This window comes from Heterodontus francisci, chromosome 12 (assembly GCF_036365525.1).
Source record: "Heterodontus francisci isolate sHetFra1 chromosome 12, sHetFra1.hap1, whole genome shotgun sequence".
Taxonomy (NCBI): Eukaryota; Metazoa; Chordata; class Chondrichthyes; order Heterodontiformes; family Heterodontidae; genus Heterodontus; species Heterodontus francisci.
Genome location: NC_090382.1, coordinates 68212934 through 68233452, shown reverse-complemented (window position 1 = coordinate 68233452; position 20519 = coordinate 68212934). Strand labels below are relative to the sequence as shown.

At 42.9% G+C, this 20519-nt stretch overlaps 1 protein-coding gene across 8 annotated transcripts in view; it reads right to left on the bottom strand.

The window, feature by feature from the left end:
* Positions 1–20519, bottom strand: part of ankhd1 (ankyrin repeat and KH domain containing 1) — a 226674-nt gene that overhangs the window by 67268 nt on the left and 138887 nt on the right. For 6 of the 8 annotated variants that reach the window (XM_068043555.1, XM_068043558.1, XM_068043560.1 and 3 more), the window contains 2 exons: positions 14115–14263; positions 6930–7041 (listed from right to left, as the gene is read on the bottom strand). In XM_068043555.1, the coding sequence (XP_067899656.1) occupies positions 6930–7041; positions 14115–14263 (261 nt within the window). The remainder of the gene's footprint in view (positions 1–6929; positions 7042–14114; positions 14264–20519) is intronic. The other 2 variants (XM_068043556.1, XM_068043562.1) reach the window with 1 other exon arrangement.

Below are 20519 nucleotides of genomic sequence, written 5' to 3'. Positions count from 1 at the left end.
AGTCCAGGCCATCAACAAGACAGCTGGGAAAGCCAAGTCCCTGTAGGACCTTTCTTAGCATCAGTCAGCCCTCTTTTTGTTTTCCCTCCAATGGTGTACAACATCTGGATGTCATTAGATAACTTCTGAGAGTAAATGTAGTGCAAGGTTTGATGCCAAGTCATACAAATCAGGTCGTCTAATGCTCATCTCAAATGGGGTAGCAGTTTTTTGCTGACCATTACATTAATTAAGCGCAGCTCAACCAAACAATTATGATCCTCTAAATAATTTCTAAAAAAATACTCAAATGTGTGTGGATGACCATGTTGAAATCTCACAGGTATTTTAAATTCAATTTTGAAATTTAATATGTAGAATTTTTTTTTTTAATTTATGCGTTCAGGGGATGTGGGCATTGCTGGTTTGGCCAGCATTTATTGCCCACCCCTAACTGCCCTCGAGAAGGTGGTGCTGAGCTACCTTCTTGAACTGCTGCAGTCCTTGGGGTGTAGGTACACCAACAGTGCTGTTAGGAAGGGAGTACCAGGATTTTGACCCAGCAACAGCGAAGGAACAGCTATATAGTTCAAAATCAGGATGGTGAGCAGCTTGGAGGGGAACTTGCAGGTGGTGGTCTTCCCATGCAACTGCTGCCCTTGTCCTTCTAGGTGGTAGAGGTTGGGGGTTTGGAAGGTGCTGTCTAAGGAGCCTTGGTGAGTTGCTGCAGTGCACCTTGTAGATGGCACACACTGCTGCCACTGTGCGTCAGTGGTGGAGGGAGTGAATGTTGAAGGTGGCGGATGGGGTGCCAACCAAGCAGGCTGCTTTGGCTTGAATGGTGTTGCGCTTCTTGAGTTTTGTTGGAGCTGCACCCATACAGGCAAATGGAGGGTATTCCATCACACTCCTTGCTTGTACCTTGTAGTTGGTGGACAGGCATTGGGGAGACAGGAGGAGAGTTACTCGCTACAGAATTCCCAACCTTGGACCTGCTCTTGTAGCCACAGCATTTATGTGGCTGGTCCAGTTCAGTTTCTGGTCAATGGTGGCCCACAGGATGTTCATAGTGGGGAATGCAGCGATGGTAATGCCATTGAACGTAAAGGGGAGATGGTGAGATTCTCATTGCCTAGCACTTGTGTGGTGCGAACGTTACTTGCCACATATTAGCCCAAGCCTGGATGTTTAACTAACTTGCTGGAGTTTTTTGAAGAGGTAACGGAGAGGGCTGCTTCAGTATCTGAGGAGTCGCAACTGGTGCTGAACATTGTGCAATCATCAGTGAACGTCCCCACTTCTGACCTTATGATGAAGGGAAGGTCATTGATGAAGCAGCTGAAGATCACAGAATCACAGTGCAGGAGGCGGCTATTCAGCCCATCATATCCACACTGGCTCTCAAAGAACAACTCCCTCAGTTCCATTCCCCTGCCTTCTCCCTGTAACTGTGCACATTCTTCCAAATCATTTAACTGTCGAATTCCTTTTTGGATGCTTCAATTGAACCTGCCTCCACCACGTTCTCAGGCACGCATTCCAGACCTTAACCACTTGCTGCGTGAAGAGTTTTTCCTCATGTCCAAATACTTTAAATCTGTGCCCTCTCATTCTCGATCCTTTCACGAGTGGGAACAGTTTCTTTCTTTCTACTCTGTCCAGACCCCTCATAATTTTGAATACCTCTATCAAATCACTTCTCAGCCTTCTCTTCTCCAAGGAAAAGAGTCCTAACTTCTCCAATCTATCTTCATAACTGAAAGTCTTCATCCGTGGAACCATTCTCGTGAATCTTTTCTGTACTCTCTCCAATGCCCTCACATCATTCCTCAAGTGTGGCACCCAGAATTGGGCACAATACTCCAGCTGAGGCCAAACTAGTGTCATATAATTCAACATAGCTCAACATAATTTTCTTGCTCGTGTACTCTACACCCCTATTAATAAAGCCCAGGATATGGAATGCTTTAACAACCATATTCTCAACCTGTCCTGCCACCTTCAATGACTTATGCACATATACACCCAGGTCCCTCTGCTCCTGCACTCCCTTTAGAATTGTACCCTTTATTCTATATTGTCTCTCCATGTTCTTCCTACCAAAATGAATCACGTCACATTTCTTTGCATTGAACTGCATCTGCCACCTGTCTGCCCATTCCACCAACTTGTCTATGGCCTTTTGAAGTTCTACACTATCCTCCTCAGTTCACAATGCTTCCAAGTTTCCTATCCTCAGCAAACTTTAAAAATGTGCCCTGTACACCAAGATTTAGGTCATTAATATATATCAGGAAAAGCAAGGGTCCCAACACTGACCCCTAGGGAACTCCACTACAAACCTTCCTCCAGCCCGAAAAACATCCATTAACCATTACTCTTTGTTTCCTGTCACTCAGCCAATTTCGTATCCATGTTGCTGCCGTCCCTTTTATTCCATGAGCTACAAGTTTGCTTACAAGTCTGTTGTGTGGCACTGTATTAAATGCCTTTTGAAAGTCCAGGTACACCACAATCAACAGTATTGCCCTCATCAACCCTCTCCATTACCTCCTCAAAAAACTCCAGCAAGTTAGTTAAACATGATTTTACCTTAAGAAATCCAAGCTGACTTTCCTTAATTAACTTGCATTTGTCGATGTGACTATTAATTTTGTCCCAAATTATTTTTTCTAAAAGTTTTCCCACCACCGACATTAAACTGACTGGCCTGTAGTTGCTGGGCTTATCTTTACACCCTTTTGTGAACAGTTTTGCTAGGTGTCATGGAACTGTATTTTTTTTCTCCTCTGTTTGAAAAAGTATGCCTTTAAGACTGTTACAAAAAGAACACCTTTAAGACAGAGAGAGAAGTGTTAGATTTCTGAGAACAGTTTACCTCGGCGACAGCAGGAGAGAAAGGTCACTGTGTAATATTTCAATTTAACTGTAAAAAAACAGCTAAAATCAGTTTTTGAGACACCAGTGAAGCATGCTTACTGAAGGAAAGAGCTGTCTATTTCTCAGCAGAAATTCTACAAGGAGCTACAGGCCATGTTAATTGCCAGTGGAGAAAAACCCTTTGAAGAGACCATTTGTATAGCTGGAGGTAGCAAAATTCCTTTTCTTTACTTCCAATCACAGAGTCTTTGCTTCAAGATTGACTCTCTTGACTAATTGCGTTTGGTGGAATTCGCAGTCAGGTTTCGACTGAGACTGCCGATTTTTAAAAATTCAGCTAGACCTGTGCTGTGCTCATCGTTGAAAGAACTGTGTGACACCTGCTGCAGCTGAATGCCTATCTACTAAGCGTGGAGACTTCACCCATCAGGAACGTAACCCACAAAGACTGACTTATTTATTTGTTAAGAAACAGCTAATTTTTTAAAACATCATCTTTTAAAAGAAACCAGTTAACTGTTGATTTCTGGATGAGTGAGAGAGAATGGGGGAGCTAGGTTAAAATAAGTAGTCATAAGGTCTTTAGACACAGGTTTATTTTAATAGTGTTTAAGATTTAGTTTTAATAAATAGTTAATTCGTTGTTGTCTAAAGATACCTGGTTTGGTCAGTTTTATTCTGGGGGTTACTAGAATGTTTAATTTGGCTGTTTTCCAGTTGGGTGAGAAAGCTTTAATAATATGCTGCAACCTGTGGAGTGATGGGACTGAATTGCCTCAGTCGTAACATAGGGTTCCTTAATGCCATACTTGGTCAAATACTGCCTTGATGTCAAGGATGGTCATTCTCATCTCAGGAGTTTAGCTCTTTGTCCATGTTTGGACAAAGGCTGTAATGAGGTCAGGAGCTGAATGACCCTGGAGGAACCCAAACTGAGCGCCAGTGTGCAGGTTATTGCTAAGCAAGTGCCGCTTGATAGCACTGTTAATGATCCCTTCCATCACTTTGCCAATGATCAGTAGACTGATAGGGCGGTAATTGGCTGGGTTGGATTTGTCCTGCTTTTTGTGTACAGGACATACCTGGGCAACATTCCACATTTCCTGGTACATGTCAGTGTTGCGACTGTACTGGAACAGCTTGGTAGGCACGTGGCTAGTTCTGGAGCACAAGTCATCAGTACTATTGCCGGAATGTTGTCAGGGCCCATAGCCTTTGCAGTGTCCAGTGCATTCAGCCGTTTCTTGAGATCACGGATTGGCTGAAGACTGGCATCTGTGATGCTGGGGACCTCAGGAGGAGGCACTTCTGGCTGAAAATGGATGCAAATGCTTCAGCCTCGTCTTTTGCACTGATGTGCTGGGCTCCCCCATCGTTGAGGCTGGGGATCTGGGGAGCCACCTCCTCCTGTCAGTTGTTTAATTTTCCACCACCATTCATGACTGGATATGGCAGGACTGTAGAGCTTGGATCTGCTGCGTTGGCTGTGGGATCACTTAGCCCTGTCGATTGCATGCTGCTTCCTCTGTCTGGCATGCATGTAGTCCTGTGTTGTAGCTTCACCATGCTGACACATCTTGTTTAGGTATGCCTGGTAATGCTCCCGGCATGCCCTCCTGCACTCTACATTGAACCACGGTTGGTCCCCCGACTTAATGGTAATGGTAGAGTGGGGGATATGCCAAGCCATGAGGTTAGATTGTGGTTGAATACATTTCTGCTGCTGCTGCCCCACAGCGCCTCATGGATGCCCAGTTTTGAGTTGCTAGATCTGTTCGAAATCTATCCCATTTAGCATAGTGGTAGTGCCACACTGCATGATGGTGGGTACCCTCAGTGAGAAGACAGGACTTCGCCTCCACAAGGACTGTGCAGTGGTCACTCCTACCAATATTGTCAGACAGATGCATCTGCAACAGGTAGATTGGTGAGGATGAGGTCAAGTAAGTGATTCCCTCACCACCTGCCGCAGACCTAGTCGAGCAGTTATGTCCTTTAGGACTCGGCCAACTTGGTCAGTAGTGGTGCTACCGAGCCACTCTTGGTGATGGACGTTGAAGTCCCCCACCCAGAGTACATTTTGTGCCCTTGCTACCCTCAGTGCTTCTTCCAATTGGTGTTCAACATGGAGAAGCACTGATTCATCAGCTGAGGGGAGGCAGTAGGTGGTAATCAGCAAGAGGTTTCCTTGCCATGTTTGACCTGATATCATGGGACTTCATGGGGTCCGGAGTCAAGGTTAAGGGCAACTCCCTACTGCCTGTATACCACTGTGCCGCCACCTCTGGTGGGTCTGTCCTGCCAGTTGGACAGGACATACCCAGGGATGGTGATGGTGGTGTCTGGGACATTGTCTGCAAGGTATCATTGCATGAATATGACTAGGTCAGGCTGTTTCTTGACTAGTCTGTGGGACAGCTCTCCCAATTTTGGCACAAGTCCCCAGATGTTGGTAAGGAGGATTTTGCAGGGTCAACAAGGCTGTGTTTGCCGTTGTCATTTCCACTCCTTAGGTCGACGCTGGGTGGGCCATCCAGTTTCATTCCTCTTCTGAGACTTTGTAGTGGTTTGGTACAACTGAGTGGCTTGCTCGGCCATTTCAGAGGGCAGTTAAGAGTCAACCTGAATGTCCTATAATTCACCTCATCAGCTTACCAGTAATAAAATTTACGCTCACCCATTTTGTAAACCTTCATACAAAGCATGAAGCTAATTTTACCTACTAGCTATCCAGTTGTACTAAACTCCAGACCTCTCAAAACACAATGCCAAGATTTGTGTTGTAATACAAAAATGAAAATGGCTCTCGGCATTCAAAAAGGTTAGAATGCAATGTAGATATAGATGGAATGAAAATATTTTAATTAATATAGGGAGCAAACTTATCCCCAAGCCACATATAGATGAGTTACCAGTGCTGCTTCCAAAGGAAGTGGTGGTTTCTACAGACACTTCCAGAGATGATGCCTCCGGTAACACATGCAGAACATCTGATGTGGTCATGTTTGCTGGCCACTGGTTGGTGAATGAAGAACTTCACTGCGTGCAGTCCAGTGAGGCAGCACTCTGCTCATTGGGAGAAAGGGATAGAGGATACGATGAAATACTGAGATGAAATAAAGGTGGAAGGAGAATAGTATGCAGCATGAACACTGACGTGGACCTGTCGGCTGAATGGCTTGTTTCCATGCTATAAAATCTAGAAATGACTTGTATGCTTTCTATCCAGCCCCTTCCCATAGTATAGAAGGTATGGTGGTCAGATTCATAGCTGTAAAACATGACTTACAATTACCCAAAAGCAGCTGCAAGTTACACATGGGGACGGTAGCACAGTGGTAATATTACTGGACTAGTAATCCAGAGGCCTCGTCTAATGCTCCAGTGACGCGAGTTCAAATCTCACCGCAGCTGGGAGAATTTAAATTCAATAAATAAATCTGGAATAAAATGCTCAAACTACCAGAATGTTGTGTTAAAAAAAAACATTCTGGTTCACTATCCCACTTCAGTGGAGGAAATCGGCTATCCTTACCCTGTCTGGCCTACAGGACTCCAGATTCACAGAAATACGGTGAACTCGTAACTGCCCTCTGAAATGGCGTAGCAAGCCACTCAGTTGTATCAAACCGCTATAGAAAAGGCTCTGTGGGTGTACCTACACCACATGGACTGCAGTGGTTCAAGAAAGTGACTCATCACCACCTCTAGGGCAATTCAGGATGGGCAATAAATGCTGGCCTTGCCTGCAGCACTCGCATCCCAAAAATGAATTAAAAAAAGAGAAATTTGAAGCAGAGGAAAGAGCTTACGAAGATTAAATCATGAGCAAAAGAATCTTCCTGATAAACGGAGCTGGATTCAGCAAAGCCTAGGATACCTGTGTAAGCCAACCCGATTTAGCCTTGTAGTGTGTGAAACTGAAGCATTCTTTCTGAACATTATCCATGAATAAGAGTCCCCATTTTGCTGGATTGCATACATACTCATAAAAGTATACGGAGGATAGAACTCAGCAACTTCAGAATCTTGTTTTACATAACGCAATTCAGTGTCAAATCAATGCATACCTTTTTTATCCCTGTGTTCAATGTTGGCACCACGAGCTATTAACACTGAAACAAGTTCTTCATGTCCTCCAGCACAAGCCAACGTTAATGCAGTATCGTGGTTACTCTCAGTCTAAGTAAAGAGACAGCACATTGTACCTTCATTGCACGCACAATCAACTGCGTAATATAGAAGCAACCGCACATACAAAGCAGCAATATTTATGAAAGACATTAACACGTATAAAAACATAAGAAACAGGAAGAGTAAGCCACTTGGCCCCTCAAGCCTGCTCTGCCATTCAATATCATGGCTGATCATCTCCCCAAGTTAGATCTTCTAGCACCATCCCCCATATCCTTCAATTCCCTTGGTATCCAACAATCTGTTGATTTCTGAGTTGAATATACTGAACAACTAAACATCCATATTTCTCTAAGGTAGAGAATTCCAAAGGTTCGCAACCCTCTGAGTGAAGATATTTCACATCTCAGCTGAGGTTCAAAAGAGGAAAAAAAGACAGTGACATCACAGGAAATCTGTAAGCTGATTGGTTGGATAATTAACAGCTGTTAGTGCCTGTAAATAGCTTTAAAAAAAAGGGGAAAGTTCTTTTTTTTTTAAAAAACAAACCTCAAAACCTACCGTATAAGTGATCAGGTTAGTACTAACGTGTGTTTCTTTAAAAATTAGTGTAACTTATTAAGGACTTTAGATTGCAGTGGGTAGTGTTTGGAGTAGAACAAGGCCCCTGGCATAATTAGTATTTTTTAATTAAAGGGAGTAACTAAGTAATCTAAAGGTTAAGTCATGGCAGGAGAGCTCACACCCCTGATATGCTCCTTCTGCGCTTATGTGGGAAATCAGGGACGGTCCCAGTGTCCCTGATGACCATGTATGCAAGAAGTGTATCCATCTGCAGCTACTGGCTACCTGCATTACGGAGCTGGGGCTGTGGGTGGATTCACTGTGGAGTATCCGTGGTGCTGAGATCGCGTGGATAGCGCGTTTAGCGAGGTGGTTACACTGCAGGCAAATGCGGAAAAGGCAGAAAGGGAATGGGTGACCACCAGGCAGAGTAGAGGCGGCAGGTCCTGCAGGAGTCCCCTGTGGCCATCCCCCTCTCTAACAGATATAACGCTTTGGATATTGTTGGGGGAGATGACTCAGGAGAAAGCAGCAGGAGCCAAGTTCATGGCACCATGGGTGGCTCTGCTGCACAGGGGAGGGGGGAAGAGGAGGAGTGGCAGGGCTATAGTGATAGGGGATTCAATCGTAAGGGGAACAGACAGGCATTTCTGCAGCCACAAAAGAGACTCCAGGATGGTATGTTGCCTCTCTGGTGCTAAGGTCAAGGATGTCTCTGAGCGGCTGCAGGGCATTCTGAGGGGGGAGGGAGAGCAGCCAGTTGTCGTGGTACATATCAGTACAAACAACATAAGTTTAAAAAAAGGGATGAGCTTCTACAAGCTGAATATAGGGAGTTAGGAAGAAAATTAAAAAGTAGGACCTCAAAAGGTAGTAATCTCAGGATTACTACCAGTGCCACGTGCTAGCGACAGCAGAAATAGCAGGATACATCAAATGAATACGTAGCTGGAGAAATGGTGTAGGGGTAAGGATTCAGATCCCTGGGACAGGTTCTGGGGAAGGTGGGACCAGTACAACTAGGACAGGTCGCATCTGGGCAGGACCGGGACCAATTTCCTCGGGTGGGGGGGGGGTGGGGGTGGTGTTTGCTAGTGCTGCCGGGGAGGGTTTAAACTAGAATGGCAGGGGGACAGGAGGAGAAGGAATCAAGGATAGAAATGAAAGACAGCAAGTAGTAAAAGTGGAAGGCAGAGAAAACAAGGGCGAGAAACAAATGGGGCCATACTGCAAAATAAAGCTAAGATGACTAACAATGTTAAAAAGACAAATCTAAAGGCATTGTCTCTTAATGCGTGGAGCACCCGCAATAAGGTAGATGAATTAACAGTGCAAATAGATATAAACGGTTATGATATAGTAGCGATTACAGAGACATGGCTGCAAGGTGACCAAGGATGGGAATTGAACATCCAGGGGTATTCAATATTTAGGAAGGACAGGCAAAAAGGGAAAGGAGGAGGGGTAGCGTTGTTAATAAAGGAAATCAATGCAATAGTGAGTAAGGATATTGGCTCAGAAAATCATGAAGAAGAAACTGTATGGGTGGAGCTAAGAAACACTAAGGGACAGAAAACGTTGGTGGGGGTTGTCTATAGGCTCCCAAACAGTAGTGGACATGTAAGGGATGGCATTAAACAGGAAATTAGATGCATGCAATAAAGGGTACAACTGTAATCATGGCTAATTTTAATCTACATATAGATTGGTCAAACCAAATTAGCAATAATACTGTGGAGGAGGATTTCCTGATGCGTGTATTTGACAGTTTTTTAGACCAATACGTTGAGGAAACAACTGGAGAACAGGTTATCCTAGACTGGGTATTGTGCAATGAGAAAGGATTAATTAACAATCTTGTTGTGCGGGGTCCCTTGGGGAGGAGAGACCATAACGTGATAGAATTCTTCATTAAGCTGTAGAGTGAAGTAGTTGAATCTGAAACTAGGGTCCTGAATCTAAATAAAGGAAACTACGAAGGCAAGAGGCGTGAGTTGGCTCTGGTAGATAGGGGAACTTTACTAAAAGGGTTGATGGTGGATAAGCAATGGATAATATTTAAAGAACGTGTGCATGAAATACAACAATTATTCATTCCTGTCTGGCGCAAGAACAAAACTGGAAAGGTGGCTCAACTGTGGCTTACGAAAGAAATTAAGGATAGTATGAGATCCAAAGAGGAGGCATATAAAATTGCCAGAAAAAGCAGCAAGTCTGAGGATTGGGAGCAGTTTAGAATTCAACAAAGGAGGAAAAAGAGGTTGATTAAGCAGGGGAAAATAGAGTACGAGAGTAAACTTGCGGGGAACATAAAAACTGTCTGTAAAAGCTTCTATAAATATGTGGAAGAGAAAAAGATTAGTAAAGACAAATGTAGGTCCCTTACAGTCAGAAACAGGGGAAATTATAATGGGGAACAAAGAAATGACAGACCAGTTAAACACATACTTTGGTTCTGTCTTCACAAAGAAGGACACAAATAACCTCCCAGAAATGTGAGGGAACCAAGGGTCTAATGAGAGGGAGGAACTGAAGGAAATCAGTATTTGTAAAAAAATAGTGCTTGGGAAATTAAAAGCTGACAAATCCCCAGGGCCTGATAATCCACATCCCAGAGTACTAAAGGAAGTGGCCCTGGAAATAGTGGAAGCATTGGTGGTCATCCTTCAAAATTCTATAGAATCTGGAACAGTTCCTCTAGATTGGAGGGTGGCAAATGTAACCCCACTATTTAAAAAAAAAAGAGGGAAAGATAAAACAGGGAACTACAGGCCAGTTAACCTGACATCAGTAGTGGGGTAAAATGCTAGAGTCTATTATAAAGTATGTGATAGCAGAACACCTGGAAAGCATAAAGAGGATTGGACAAAGTCAGCATGGGTTTACAAAAGGGTAATCATGCTCAACGAATCTACTGGAGTTTTTTTGAGGATGTAACTAGTAGAATAGATAAGGGAGAACCAGTGGATGTGGTGCATTTGGATTTTCAGAAGGCTTTTGATAAGGTTCCACATAAGAGGTTAGTGTGCAAAATTAAAACACATGGGATTGGGGGTAATATACTGGCATGGATTGAGAATTGGTTGACAGGAAACAGAGAGTAGGAATAAATGGGTCTTTTGCCAGGTGGCAGGCAGTGACTAGTGGGGTACCGCAGGGATCAATGCTTGGGTCCCAGCTATTCACAATATATACCAATGATTTGGTTGAGGGAACTAAATGTAACCTTTCCAAGTTTGCAGACGACACAAAGCTGGGGGGAAATGTGAGCTGTGAGGAAGATGCAAAGAGGCTCCAATGTGATTTGGACAAGTTGAGTGAGTGGGCAAATGCATGTCAGATGCAGTATAACATGGATAAATATGAGGTTATCCACTTTGGTTGTAAAAACAGAAAGGCAGATTATCTGAATGGTGATAGATTGGGAAAGGGGGAGGTGCAACGAGACCTGGGTGTCCCTGTACACCCGTCACTGATAACAAGCATTCAGGTGCAGCAAGCAATTAGGAAGACGAATGGTATTATGGCCTTCATTGCAAGAGGATTTGAATACAGGAGCAAGGATGCCTTACTGTAGTTATACAGAGCCTTGTTGAGACCACATCTTGAGTACAGCATGCAGTTTTGGTCTCCTTATCTGAGGAAGGATGTTCTTGCCATGGAGGGAGTGCAAAGAAGATTTACTAGGCTGGTTCCTGGGATGGCAGGATTGACGTACAAGGAGAGATTGGGTCGACTAGGCCTATATTCACTAGAGTTTAGAAGAATGAGGGGGGATCTCATAGAAACCTATAAAATTCTAACAGGAATAGTCAGGCTAGATGCAGGGAGGATGTTCCCGATGGATGGGGAGTCCAGAACCAGAGGTCACAGTCTCAGGATACGGGGTATGCCATTTAGAACTGAGATGAGGAGAAATTTCTTCACTCAAAGGGTAGTGAACTAGTGGAATTCTCTACCGCAGAAGGCAGTGGAGGCCAAGTCATTAAATATATTCAAGAAGGAGATAGATATATTTCTTAATGCCAGAGGGAATCAAGGGATATGGGGAGAAAGTGGGAATAGGATACTGAATTAGACAATCAGCCATGATCTTTTTGAATGGCGGAGCAGACCCGAAGGGCTGAATGGCCTACTCCTGCCCCTATTTTCTATGTTTCTAAGTCCTTTGAGGACTAACAAGGCAAGGGAATATATATCATGGATGGTAGGACCCTAGGAAGTACAGAAGGTCAGAGGGACCTTGGTGTACTTGCCCATAGATCACTGAAGGCAGCAGCACAGGTAGATAAGGTGGATAGGAAGGCATATGGGATACTTGCTTTTATTAGCCAAGGCATAGAATAGAAGAGCAGGGAGGTTATAGTGGAGCTGTATAAAACGCTGGTTAGGCCACAGCGAGAATACAGTGTACAGTTCCGGTCGCCACACTATTGGAAGGATGTGATTGCACTGGAGAGGGTGCAGAGGAGATTCACCAGGATGTTGCCCGGGCTGGAGCATTTCAGCTATGAAGGGAGACTGGATAAGCTAAGGTTGTTTTCCTTACAACAGAGAAGGCTGAGGGGGCACCTGATTGAGGTATACAAAATTATGAGGGGCATTGACAGGAAGAAACTTATTCCTTTAGCAGAGGTGTCAATAATTAGGGGGTATATATTTAAGTTAAGGGCCAAAAGGTTTAGAGGGGATTTGAGGAAACATTTTTTCACCCAGAGGGTGGTTGGAATCTGGAACTCACTGCCTGAAGGGGTGATAGAGGTAGGAACCCTTATAACATATAAAAAATGTTTAGAGGAGCACTTGAAATGCCATAGCATACAAGGCTACAGGCCAAGTGCTGGAAAATAGGATTAGAATACATAGGCTTGATGGTCGGCGTGGACACAGTGGGCCAAAGGGCCTGTTTCTGTGCTGTATAACTTTATGACTGTAAATGGCCAACCCCTTATTCTGAGACTGTGACCCCTATTGCTACATTACCCAGCCAGGGAAACATCCTCCCAGCATCTACCCTATCAAGTCCCTTAAGAATTTTATATGTTTCAATGGCATCACCTCTCATTCTTCTAAACTCAAGAGAAAATAGGCCTGGTCCACTCAATCTCTCTTCAGAGGATAATCCACTCATTCCAGCAATCAGTCCAGTGAACCTTCATTGCACTACCTTTAAGGCAAGTATATCGTTCCTTCGGTACAGAGACCAAAACTGTACAGAATACTCCAGGTGTAGTCTCACCAAAGCCCTATACAACTGCAGTAAGACTTCTTCACTATTATACTCCAATCCCTTTGTAATGAAGTCCAACATGCCATTTGCCTCCTAATCACTTGCTGTACTTGTATTACTACTTGTCCCTTGGTGTGTGATCTGTTAAGAGTCACAGCACTACAAGTAATATACAAAATAAACGTGGGGTTTATTATAAGTGAACTGGAGCATACATAGTTACTGCATGAGCTAGTCTTGAACACATCTTACTATATCGGGCTCCACCCACAACTGACTTGCTGGGCGGGACACGGCATCACTTCCTCTGGTGACCTTGACTTGCAGTTTCTTAAGGTGACCCGCTCTTAAGGTCATCTCACAATAGTACCTGCACGTTAACGGTGTAATTCATGTATAAGGACCCCAAATCCCTCTGAATACCACTACCAAGTGTCAATATTCAAAGAAAATCTGCTTTCCCATTATTCCTACCAAACTGGATAATTTCACATTTCTCCACATTATATTCCATCTACCACGTTGTTGCTCACTCATTTAATCTGTCTAAATTATTTGGTAGTCTCTTATATCCTCCTCACAACCTACTTTCCCACCTAACTTTGCATCAGCAGCAAACTTGGATACATTACACTCAACTGATATAGATTGTAAGTAGCTGAGGCCCAAGCACTGATCCTTGTGGTGCTCCACTAGTTACTGCCTGCCAATCCAAAATTACACATTTACTCCTACTCTATTTTCTGTCAGTTAACCAATCTTCAATTCATGCTAATAAATTACCCCAAGCTCTAACTTTGTGCAATAACCTCACGTGCAGCACCTTATCAAATGCTTTTTGAATTCCAAATAGACTACACCCACTAGTTTCCCCTCAGCTACCCTGCTGGTTACAAACTCAAACTCTTAACAGATTTGTCAAACATTATTTCCTTTTCTAAAAAGCAAAATACTGTGGATGCTGGAAAGCTGAAATAAAAACAAGAAATGCTGGAACCACTCAGCAGGTCTGGCAGCATCTGTGAAAAGAGAAGCAGAGTTAACGTTTCGGGTCAGTGACCCTTCTTTCATTACTCAATGTTGACTCTGCCCAATCATACGATTTACCACATTCTGAATAACAGACTCTAGCTTTTTCTCTACCACTGATGTCAAGCTAACTGGCCACAATCATGAAACCTGCACATTTCATAAATTAACCATCCAAATCTTACTATAACAAACAGCAACAACTGCATCTAGAATACTGTATAATTCATAATATATTCAATAAATTTCAATTTTACTAACAATTTCCCAGTATATTACATGCTTACGGAATACTTACCTGTGCATCAATTTCAACTGAAGGATAGAGGGGCAGCATTGATGAAGGAGAAACAACTGGACTTGGAGTTTGAGTACGTGGTTGAGGAGTAGGGGGTGTTATAGTGTGGGAAGAAGCATTCGGTCCAGAAGGCATTCTACTACTCACTGCTGCAACACAAAATCAATGGTCATTTCCTCAAAATGAGCAAGAAATATAGAGTTTAGATAGATGCATACAACCCTCCACACAGAACAAGCATATTTTGGAAAAGCAGAACCTATTTTGTTAACAGTCCCACTTCCAGCATTTTATAGATATAACCTAGATTTAAATAATTAATAAAACCTAAATGTCATTCTGTTTAAGATGTACTATTGAAAGCATTTTAAGACAAATTTAACATAGTTAACAGTGCCTCAGAAAGCTGTTCATTATGCCAGTATTTTACAATAATATATTCCATCCATAAAGACTTTTACAAATTTCTACAATAATTGCTCAGTTCCAAGTTTCTTCTTTGGGTAAATTGAAAGGTTAAAACAATCTTAATTACCAAAAACTATATTTAAACAAAATAAAATCACAAAAGATTACTTCAGTCAAAGGGTAGACGGTCAAAGGGTCTTCACAGCTGCCGCAATCAAAAAAATTAATTATTGGAGAATCATTGCCCTGAAAACAAGTGTCCTAATCAGGAAATAAAGGATTCTAGGTGGCTTCATTTAAGGAAAATTCCAAACAAGTCCATCTTGTGTGATGCCAAAACGTATTTTATAACCACTTGTTGACAATAGTTAAAACTCCTACAGAAAACTTGAGTAAACTGGTCCCTTTCCATCTGGAGACTGAATGAGCACGATGGTAGCCCTTCTCGTTTAAGTTGACTTCATCTCTTCTTGACGACTGAGTAAGACCAATTAATGCTGGACTCCAAGTGCGAGTGGTATACATCAGTGGGAACTAGATAGAATCTGTTAAAAATGGTGTCTCTCCTTCACTGGAGTGGGGCAGAGGGTTGAATTGTTACAGCTAATGTGACATGATTTCAGGGATACCGTATCTTTCCTACTGTGCCATCAGACACTTCAAACTCATAACATTAGCCACAGAGTAAAGGGTTCCTCCACTTTGCCCCCAACTCCACACAAACTGCTTTATAACAGAATAAATCTGATCTTAGAATGCAAGACATCCAAAAAAATGTCTGGATGGGTAGAAGGGTGGAAAGGTGCCGAGATGATAACAAAGGTACAATCGTTTTGTTGTTAATCAGGCCCGTTCATCAAATTTTGTTCATTGAACACAAATCTCCAGCTTATTTTTATGAAACCATTTGCTATCATATATAAAAAGATATTCAAGATGTTAAGCTTCAAATGTTGCAGTTTTACTGTTGAATTAATTCACAAACAGCAAAAAAAAAACCTGCAATTACTTTACTGATCACTGGGATGAAAAATTTGCAAGGAGAATTATTTGGAGAGATTTCTTTTCTCATGGAAATATTGTTCAGATGTGGAAATTTTCTCTCATTCACCCACTCCACTAAAAAATTAGGAAGTCCAACTAAGGCAGCTTGATTTGAATAATTCTTAGGGTGAGAGATCCGCAATTTTTAAAATTTCTAGTTGCTGTCCCTGTACCATGCATTTTTCCTGAAGGTGGTTTGACAATCCAATCCTAACCTCTGACAATGATCTGAAAAATTAGGGACAGATTAGGTGCAAAACTAGTGAGACTCAATTCGTCCTTTCCTATGATGGAAAACACCCCTCCCACAAATTAATAAGCGACATTTAGTGGTGTAGTTTAAATATTGAAAATGTGGGCTCCCAATGATTCAGTAGATGGATGTACCATTTACTGAACTACACAGATCAGACAGCACCAATTTTCATCTCCGTCTCCACAGAGTTCAAGCAAACCTTTGCTGGCAACACTACAATTATATTTCAACATCCTTGAGCATATCATAGGTTCAGTGGGTGGAGCAGACAGAGAATACATAGTTTGGCTGGGACAAAAGAGCAAGTAATTCATCATGGTTTCACAGAATCACAGAATTGTTACAGCTCAGAAGGCGGCCATTCGGCCTGTTGTGTCTGCGCTGGCTCCCCAAAAGAGCAATTTACCTAGTGCCACTACCCCACCTCTTCCCTGTGACCCAGCACATTCTTCCTTTACAGATAACAATCCAATTTCCTCTTGAATGCCTCAATTGTACCTGCCTCCGCCACAGAGTGCATTCCAGATCACTGCACAAGGTTCAACACCAGTTCAACAAATACTAAAGCAGTCCGTGTAGAAATGCAGCAAGACCTGGACAACATCCAGGCTTTGGCTGGTAAGTGGCAAGTAACATTTGCACCACACAAAGCCCAGGTAATGACCATCTCCAACAAGAGAGAATCTCACCATTTCCCCCTGACGTTCAAATGGCATTACCAATTGCTGCATCCCCCACGATCAACATCCTGGGGGCCACCAATGACCAAAACTGAACTGGACCAGCCACACAAATGCTGTGGCTACAAGAGCAGGTCAGAGGCTGGGAATTCTGCAGCGAGTAACTCGCCTCCTGTCTCCCCAGTGCTTGTCCACCATCTACAAGGCACAAGTGAGGAGTGTGATGGAATACTCTCCACTTGCCCAGATGGGTGCAGCTCCAACAACACTCAAGAAGCTCGACACCATCCAGGACAAAGCAGCCCGCTTGATTGGCACCCCATCAACCACCTTCAACAGTCACTCCCTGCACCACTGACACACAGTGGCAGCAGTGTGTACTATCTACAAGATGCACTACAGCAACGCACCAAGACTCCTTGGACAGCACCTTCCAAACCCACAACCTCTACTACCTAGAAGGACAAGGGCAGTAGATGCATGGGAACACCACCACCTGCAAGTTCCCCTCCAAACCACACACCATCCTGACATGGAACTATATTGCCATTCACTCAGTCACTGGGTCAAAATCCTGTAACTCCCTTCCTAACAGCACTGTGGGTGTACCTACTCCACATGGGCTGCAGGGGTTCAAGAAGGCAGCTCAGCACCACCTTCTTGAGGGCAATTAGGGATGGGCAATAAATGCAGGCCTAGCCAGCAATGCCCATATCCCATGAACAAATAAAAAAACTCACGAAATGAAAACTATTTTCCTCGTGTTGCTATTGCTTCTTTTGCCAATTAACTTAAATCTGTGCCCTCTTAATCTCAATCCTTCCATCAATGGGAACAGTTTTGCCCTATCTACCCTGTCCAGACCCCTCATGACTTTGAACACCTGTATCAAATCTCCTCTCTAAGGAATAGAATCCCAACTCCTCCAATCTATCCACATAACAAATTCCTCTTCCCTGGAAGCATTCTCGTGAATCTTTTCTGCACTCACTCTCTAATACCTTTACGAACATACAAACGAGGAGCAAGAGGCGGCTATTTGGTCCCTCATGTCTGTTCCACCATTCTAAAAGATCATAGCTGATATGCCCTTTGACTCCCTTGTTTGTCAAGAATCTGTTTACCTCTGCTTTAAAAACAAACATTCAATAACCCTGCCTGCACCGCTATCTGGGGAGAGTTCCACAGACCCACGACACTCAAACATTTCTCAGCGGTTTTAAATGGGAGACCCCTATTTTTAAACTGTGCCCCCGAGTTTTAATCTCTCCCACAAGGGGAAACATCCTTTCAACATCCACCCTGTCAAGTCCCCTCAGAATCTTATATATTTCAATAAGATCACCCCTCATCCTTCTAAACTCCAATAAATACAGACCCAACCTGTCCAACCTTTCCTCATAAAATAACCCTCTCATCCCAGGAATCAGTTAAGTGAATCTGCTCTGAACTGCTTCCAGTACAATTATATCCTATTTTAAGTAAGGAGACCAAAACTGTACACAACGCTCTAGATGTGGTCTCACCAATGCCCTGTACAACTGTAACAAAACAATCTCTACTTTTATATCCCCTTCCCTTTTGCACCAACATTGCCTTTGCCTTCTTAATCACTTGCTGTACCTGCAAACTAACTTTGTGTTTCATGTACCAGGACACGCAGATCCCTCAGCATCTCAGAGTTGTGCAATTGTTCTTCATTTAAATATATTGCGTTTCTATTCTGCCATCCGAAGTGGACAAGTTCACACTTTCCCACATTATACTCCATCTGCCAAATCTTTGCCCACTCACTGAACCTATCTATATCCCTTTGCAGACTCCGTATGTCCTCTTCACAACTTACTCTCCTACCTATCTTTGTGTCATCAGCAAATTTAGCAACCATACATTCTGTCCCTTTATCCAAGTCCTTGATATAGATTGTAAATAGTTGAGGCCACAGCACTGATCCCTGTTGGACTCCATTAATTACAGCTTGCCAACCTGAAAACGACCCATTTATGCATACCCGGTTTCCTGTTAACTAACCAACCCTCTATCCATGCTAATATGTTACCCCCTATACCATGGGTTCTTACATCCATTTATAATCACTATCTGCTGGAAAAGTGCACATTTATAGACACTGGGCTTGATTGTGATGCTCCCTGCAGTCAAACATGACAATATCCACCATTTTGGCACATGCATGAAGACTGGTTATTTAAAAGTATCCAAGGGTCATCAGTACACTTGGACCAATAACCCAGCAGAAATAACTGCTTCAAGAAGAAGAATGTGTGCATATTGGTTTGGGGTGGGGGTGGGGGAGAAGAGGGGCAGCACTTAAATTATGTAAATCTTAGCTTTTTACTTTTTCTTTCCTATTTTTTCCCCTTATTTCTTCTCAGGGCAGTAACTCAAACCATAATATGTTTCAGTTCAGCTCCACTGATAGCGCTTTTGAATCTGAGTCAGAAGGTTGTGGGTTCAAACATTGCAGGCTTGAGCAGATAATCTAACATTACACCCAAGTACTAAGGAAATGCTAGAGTGATGGAGGTGCTGCCTTTTAAATTGGATGCTAAACTCACCTAATTTCCTGTTCAGATAGATATAAACAGCATTACTTATAGAAGAGCAAGAAATTCTTCTGGCATCCTTAATAACAATGCTCCACTTAAACATTACCAAAAGCAAATTAACTGGTCCTTCACCTTATTTGCAGATTGTGGGATCTTGCTGTCTGCAAATTGGCTGCTGTATTAAACCTACATTACAATACACTTCAAAAGTAATTCAATGGCTAGGAAATCCTTTGTTCCTGAAAAGAAACGTTAGATATACTGAAGTTCTTTCCTTCAACAGGATGCTCCTAAGCTTCCAGGATGTCATCCAAAATACCATGCTTCACCGAGTGTGGACAATGACTACTGGCAGCCTATTCGACTGTGTGGACAGCTGAGCCCCATCATATCCTCATTCTACATCTTCATATGTGCACTTCCATGACAAGGTACTCCATTAAAAAAAATAGGAATTAGTATCCTGGCTGATTCATACCTTTCTTTGCACAGATTCTTACTTCCTTGCTGAGATCAGCAAAATCAGTATAAGCCAAGAGGTAAGCTCGAGACCTCCCTTACTCAACTAACTTTGTTCTGCACCATTATATACATTTGCCTAGCCAGCTCTGGGCAGGGAAAAGTGAGTCAAAGCATATGACAAAGAGTGCATTGACTTCAAAAGGCCTCTAATAAATAACTGCACAGAAGGCATTTTTACAAATTAAGCCACTGTATACAAGATAGGGGCTCCTAACTAACTTAAGGGCAGCCAAAAAAGGAGCTGGATCACATAAAAGAGTGGGAAAAGTGCAGTACACTAGAGCTGGTAGAAGAATCCCTCCTGTTCCTAGTATACATATGTAATTGCAATAGTAGTTACACTTGCAGATGATACCAGGCAAGGAGGCAGCTGAAATGTTACAAAGAACTCAAAGTTTGGACCCGAGCTGATCAGTGAAAAATGAAGCTCGAAGTGAAGATTCGATAGGCACTCCATTGGTGCAGCAGAGCTTGACATTGGGGGAGGAAAAAAGGACAAGTTGAAAGAAATCCAAGGTGACTGTTAACTCAACACTCACTATGTCCAAGTAGTGTGAACACTGATACAGCATATAGCCCAGCATCCTGTTTATCAGTTGAACTCAACTCCCCAGAATTCAAGCTGAAGCTGTGAAATTCCATTACACTACACTTGGGGTATTGTGTATACTTCTGATCATTGCCAAGTGAATCATCCACAATCTGAAGACAGTGTAAAATGCATTGAGGCCGATTGCCAATGGCAGAGGAGGAAAAAGCTATAAGGAATGTCTCAAAAACCAGATTAGTCAGCCTCAAAAAAACTCAAAAGGAACTTAACAGATAAATACAAGATATTTAACTAGATAATGAAAGTGAATCGAATACTTTGATACACCAGCCCAGCAGAAAAAGGGCATAAATATTTCTCTACACTCAGGGTGATCAA